General features: G+C 40.4%; 1 protein-coding gene across 5 annotated transcripts in view; it reads right to left on the bottom strand.

Moving 5' to 3' along the window:
• Nucleotides 1–1,302: 1,302 nt before the first annotated feature.
• znf800b (zinc finger protein 800b) overlaps nucleotides 1,303–6,000 on the bottom strand; it is a 43,904-nt gene continuing 39,206 nt past the window's right edge. For all 5 annotated transcript variants that reach the window (XM_051393035.1, XM_051393036.1, XM_051393033.1 and 2 more), the window contains 2 exons: nucleotides 4,824–4,935; nucleotides 1,303–4,255 (listed from right to left, as the gene is read on the bottom strand). In XM_051393035.1, the coding sequence (XP_051248995.1) occupies nucleotides 4,834–4,935 (102 nt within the window). In that variant the 3' untranslated portion in view covers nucleotides 1,303–4,255; nucleotides 4,824–4,833. The remainder of the gene's footprint in view (nucleotides 4,256–4,823; nucleotides 4,936–6,000) is intronic.

The raw sequence follows: 6,000 nt of genomic DNA, 5'->3' as shown, positions 1-6,000 counted from the left end.
AATTTGATAAGCTGTGTGGAGTGAGAAAACCAGGCAATCGAAACAGACCCGGGTGTTCTCTGATGTGACAATGTGGAAGATCTGCGCAACATGTCCAATTTGTGGCTCTTTACCACTGCGGCGAAGGGTGGAAGGGACGCGGTGCAATGGCGCCATCTTGTGGACAAAGTTGGGTAATTGCAAGCATAAGAGCGGGGGGGGGGCTGTTCTCAAACCTGGTGGCGCCTTAAAAAATGGCAGTGCAGGAGTGTCTGTTGGTGGTGCTTTAGAGGATTTTATCAGAGGTAAATGTGAGTGGATGTAACTAAACCAATGCACTGAGATAATGCAGTGCAGGTTGGAGGTGCTACTTTATAATTCTACCTCTCTACATTCCTTGCATCAATCAATAACATATTGACATGAGTAAAATCCTACTTGCACTTTAATGCATCAGCAATTGTGCTCCAATAATGTAACATATAATGCTATAACACTCACCATTTTTCTGCATTAAGTACTTTCACTTTTGATACTTTGAATACATTTTGCTGACGTGACTTATAGTTTTATTTAAGTAACATTTTCAGTGTTCTTGGAGCCTAATGTAGTATTTATACAGTGTGGTATTGCTATTTTACTTGACTAACTCATCAGTATTTCTTCTGTCGCTATAAAGTGTGGATCCCCTCTTCAGCAAAACAAAAGTTCATTCATTTTTTGAACCGTTTTGGTTCCTGTGATGTTAGCTCTGTCTGTTAAGGAGTTTCCTTCCTCTACCCTGAAAAAAAAACACCCTGAAGAAGGTTCTGTGCAGAAACATTTAGGTTATTATTGTGCTTCAACAAAGCTGGGGGCGTTGGGAGAGACAGCAGACGACCAAAACACAGAAATGACACTGATGACATTCTCCTAGAACTCAGTAAAAGATCCTTCCAAACTGGACCTTTGGTTACAAATGTGTGCCGTTTCTAAGTTCAGTTTATTCACACTGCCAAAAGATATCCAACACTGGTTCTATATGTGGGTCAATATGCACTAAAACACTGTCTCTTACTGACGTTACCGGCATAAATCCTTGTATCACTCTAAGGGACTTTAAAAGGAATGACGTATTGCCTCACCGGAAATAATGTGGGAAGGGAAAGAAGAAATCTCCAAAAATATATATGTGAAAATGCAAATGTCCAAAGAAGCAATTCTTGAGGAGGCAAATGAAACCACCTGTCTGTAAGTGCAGTAAACAAACATGATTGATGGAAAGCATATGACTCATATCTGAGGGCACACAAAATAAAAACGAAGCCACACGAAACTCCCCCCGAGGTTTGAAGCAGTACATTTTTATTTATTAAGTGGTTGGTTTTAACATTCTTGTCACATCTGAAATGCTTCACTAACTCTTCTCAGATTCTCTAGAAGGTGAGCTTAATAACATATTACAACTGATGATGAAAGAGATGACAAGATTAAAAAAAAAAAAAAAAGAGTCTAAGAGTCTCTTGAGGATTGATTCCTGTTCTCTTCTTGTCACAGTCCAACAAAAACCTCCTTCAAAAAGGAATGAGATGCAAAAAACAAAAACAAAGACAACTAATTGTGGAACATCGCAAACTTGCCTCAGTGACAGCGTAGTAACTAGTCAGACATTGAAGCATATGGTCAACCAACAGTTAAGTACAAGTCAATAACTATTGTGACTATTATAACTATTATTTATACCATCCGTGTAGGATGGATCCATATATACATGTTTTCAAGACCTTGTTGCAGTAGCATTTTTCAGTTATAAAAATAAAGTTTGGTCTTTCCTTTTTTCTCATTTTGTTCCATTTCATGGCTTTCTGTTTGAACATTAAGACATATCTACATTTGGTCTTCCTCAATCCTTCGCTCCCAACTCATGTGCCAGTGTTTCAAAGACTACCTCTGGGTGCCGTTGCTGTCATTAAAACAAATGCAGCCCCCCACCCCTTTAACTCTGAGTACATGAAAGCACATTTTGAATGGAACTGATGCAGCAGTTAAGGTTGAAAAGAAAAAAGTTCACAAAGTTTATTTGAATGAGCCCCAGCATCTTTTTTTTAACTTTTGTTTGTTAATGGAACAAAAAGTTTAAGATAAAGAGAGAATTGAACTGTTTAGCTTACCAGAGCATGTTGCTTTTCGTCTCTCTCATGTTTACAGCGCTCACATTTTGGCCCGTTATAATCAGGATTAGCACCACAAACGGTAGATTCCCAAACAGCTGGTTGTCAATTCAGACCTGTTACACCTGCTGCTTAGGCACTATAGCTGAGAGATGTCTACTCACCCACTCTGCAGTGATGCTGCACTGTTGCCCCTCTGGGTTTGAGGAGTGATTCTAATGTGGCCAAAAGGATTAAAGCAATATGTGGGATGTTGCAGCGGAGTAACACTGTGATTTTGTTTTTGCTTAGTGTCAGTATACATAAAAAATTAACTTCCAGTTAATGGTTTCTAATATGTTAAGCAGTATGGCTGTGCATTCAAACACACGTTAGTTGACAGTAAAACGTGTTATTAGTCGGTTTTTCCTGCTCACTATTAATTAAATTCTCGCACATTAACACAAGTGATTCAACTTGTAGGGGGTGATGGTGGTGTTAATTTGATAGTTGTGCCCGTGGTAGCACACCTCAGCATTAACAGTCCCAGCTGTTAAATTCAGAAATAATCCATATTTGGAAGAAAATTGATTCCAATGTGATTTAATATCTATTAAGCATCTCTAAATTTCTTAAATGATTATTGTATCACCTTGTATTGTTTCATATGGTCATAATTAGTGCCACTTAAGGGCATTGTTGTGACATTTGAACCTAAATGGTTGCCTCGTTTTAGAACCTTACTCCCTCAGGTCTGTATGTTTCTGTGTTTGTATCTGTGTGTTTCTGTGTTGAGCTGAAAACAAAACTCCCTCCCTAAATCTTGTGTCACAAACTGATGTCTTATTGAACCCTTGCTTCACGTAACCCAGTTAGAAGAGAACCATTACTGGGACTAATAAAGTGACTAATATATGGAGGTAAAACAGGGTACGGTCAAAGTAAAGGAAACCCTTCACAAAAGTTTCTCACATGCAGTTCAACAACAAAAAGGCAGAAAATAACTATACATTTATAAGAGGAGGTTTTAAAAAAATAAGCGCACACACAATTTTAAAGAAAAACTGCAAAAAAAATACTTTCCCCTACTTTGACCATACATGTAATTAATGAGCATTTCATCTTCTAAAACAAGACTCGAGCTGCTGTAACAACACGTTACCAAATCCGACTATGGGCTGTTTTCATGAAGAATATTACAGCTGGAATTCTGACCCATCATCTGTTTGCTTCTCAGTAGCAACATTTACATGAAAATAATATCCTTTTCAACTCTTAGGTGAGCAGAAGACTTACAGGGGGAAACACTTTGGGTATGGCATATCTCTGTTAGATAGCAGGACACAGCAGTGCTCCTGTCGTCGGGGAAAGGGGGAAAAACTGTATTTTCTGTTGATCTGTCGTAATGTTGAGCAAATAGTCTTGAATAAATGAAGTAGTATACATTATAAAAAGGTACAGAGAAAAGGAAAACTGATTTTAAGGACTCAAAATAGGTTTTCTGTATCTGTGTGGGACTGCAGGGTTTAGGCAAAGGGGAACAAAAGAGAGAAAAAAAATCAGTTTTTGTTTCCAGTCTATTTTCTGTGGAGGCCACGATCCAGTTCTGATTCCCTCCCTCTTTCAATGTCTCCACACACACACACACACACACACACACACACACACACACCGCACACGCACACGCACACGCACACGCACACACACACACACACACTGTCATAGTCGACCTTCATCCTTTTGCTAAAGGCAGTTTACCGAGAGCAAAGCAGTACGAATCAGTCAGCTGCATATGGATCTATATTTAGATACTGCTGTAAGTAAATACAGATATATACAGGTGTAGTGAATCTATTCACTACGGTCTCTCCATCGATAGCAGCGCCACCGTCCAGCAAGCTGGCTGGCTTCATAATGAAACTATGCAACAACAAAAAAAAAAGTCAGATTCCAACAATATATTTGGTTCTAAAGCAAAAGGTGGGAATCCTCAGTACTTCACTCGTCTATCGTTTTCCATTGTTCCTTTTGTTTGTTCCTTCATCTCTGCTCTGTGCTCCTTCCATCCGTTCATTATTTTTCCCAATTGAAAGTTTTGATTCGTTTCTTCGTTGTTAGCGGTTCGCTCGTCCATTATCCCCGGCGGACTGTGAACAGAGAGAGACAGAAGACGAGACAGATGAGAAAGGAAGAGAACAAAAGAAAGGAGGGAATACAGAGAGTAAAGGGAAGAATCAAGAGAGAAAAAAGGGGAGGAAATAAAGAAGAAAGAGCCGTTAGACAAAGAGAAAGATTTCTAATGAGCAGAGAGACACAGAGACATAAGCGAGAGGGAGAACGCAGGAAACCGCTAGTAAAAGGGGCTGAACGGTCAATTAAAGCCTGCAGAATGATTGTGGTGGCTCATCTTTGCTCTGGGGAATGGTCTTCTACACAAACATAAAACACACACCTCTCTTGCCACAAAGGAAACTCATATATCACAAGTAAACTCACACACACACACACGCAAAATTTGCTCAAGTTCACACCACACAGCAGAGTCTCTGTAGCTGTAGCAGAGAGAGAGGAGGAGGAGGAGGAGGAGGGAGGAAACAAGATGGAAAGAAATCCAGTGCAACTCAAGAGAAAAAAATAAAAGCAAAAGTGAGAGGAGGGCAGGCAGAGAGCGATGAAGGGGAACAGGTACAGGAGGTAAACCCTCTGTATTCTTACAGTGTGGGTTTCACCAGGCCAGGGATTTGGAGCGGGTGCTGACTCCTTTCCTCCTGTTGGCCCCTGCCGTTGCTGCGTTACGATGACTTCGCTTATGAGACTCCAGGTACAGCTGACAACACAAAATGAGGAAAAGATCATTTAATTTGAATTTTACAGCAAAAAAAACAAACATCTACAGATTCATTACTCATTGATATGACAGAATGCAGATAGTGAGAAGTCTTTTTAGTATTACATTGATTTATGATTGATCTACAGATTATTTTCTTCATTAATCTGTTCATTTTTTGGCCTATACATCAGAAAAAATTGACAAATACCCTTACATTTCCTATAAATGTATTGTTTCATTTGACAACAGTCCAAAACCCATAGATATTAAATTTAAAGCAGAGAAAAGCAACAAATAATTAAAGCTGCAAGCAGCGTTGGGCGGGACCTCGCACTCCACGCAACTCGGGGTGCGCTGCGGACGCGTCGCGTGCCGTCGTAACACGTGCGGACCACAACACGAAAATGTCACGTACATCAACTCAAAATCGCCACGCAGCGCTTACCACCTGTTGCTGGAAGGTGGCGCTATTGCTATGTCTTAATATTGTCATGTAGACAAGTTCAGGGCGGGACTGTTGTAACACATGTGAAGTGTCATTGAGATTGGACCACGTACGCTGAAGTTATGAGGACGTGTTCAGGGCGAGACTGTTACAGAATATATGAAGTTCACTGGAGATTGGACATTGCACACTGAAGTTATGAGTGGCATTTCATGGCGAATCCGCTGAATTTGACAAGTCGTCACTGGCACGGTCATTTCACGTAACGCAGCACAAAATCGCCATGCAGCACATACTTCCTGTTGCCAGTAGGTGGCGCTATCACTATGTCTGAATATTGTCATGTAGACGTGTTCAGGGTGGGACTTATAAAACACGTGAAGTTTCATTGAGATTGGATCATGTACGCTGAAGTTATGAGGACGTGTTCAGGGTGGGACTGTACACTGAGGTGGAGTACTATCTGTTTATGGTGACTGGTCGAAATTCAACGCAACGCCACGGGCACGCCGTTTGACGGAATGTCGTAAATAGCACAACTTTAAATCATGAATGTCTTTAGATTGCGCTGATTAAATCTGAAGTAGATCCGATAAATTCCCTAGGAGGAGTTTGTT

The sequence above is a fragment of the Dicentrarchus labrax genome, unplaced genomic scaffold (genome assembly GCF_905237075.1).
Source record: "Dicentrarchus labrax unplaced genomic scaffold, dlabrax2021, whole genome shotgun sequence".
NCBI classification, from domain to species: domain Eukaryota; kingdom Metazoa; phylum Chordata; class Actinopteri; family Moronidae; genus Dicentrarchus; species Dicentrarchus labrax.
The sequence above is the reverse complement of the archived record's forward strand: the minus strand, read 5'-3'. Positions and strand labels throughout refer to the sequence as shown.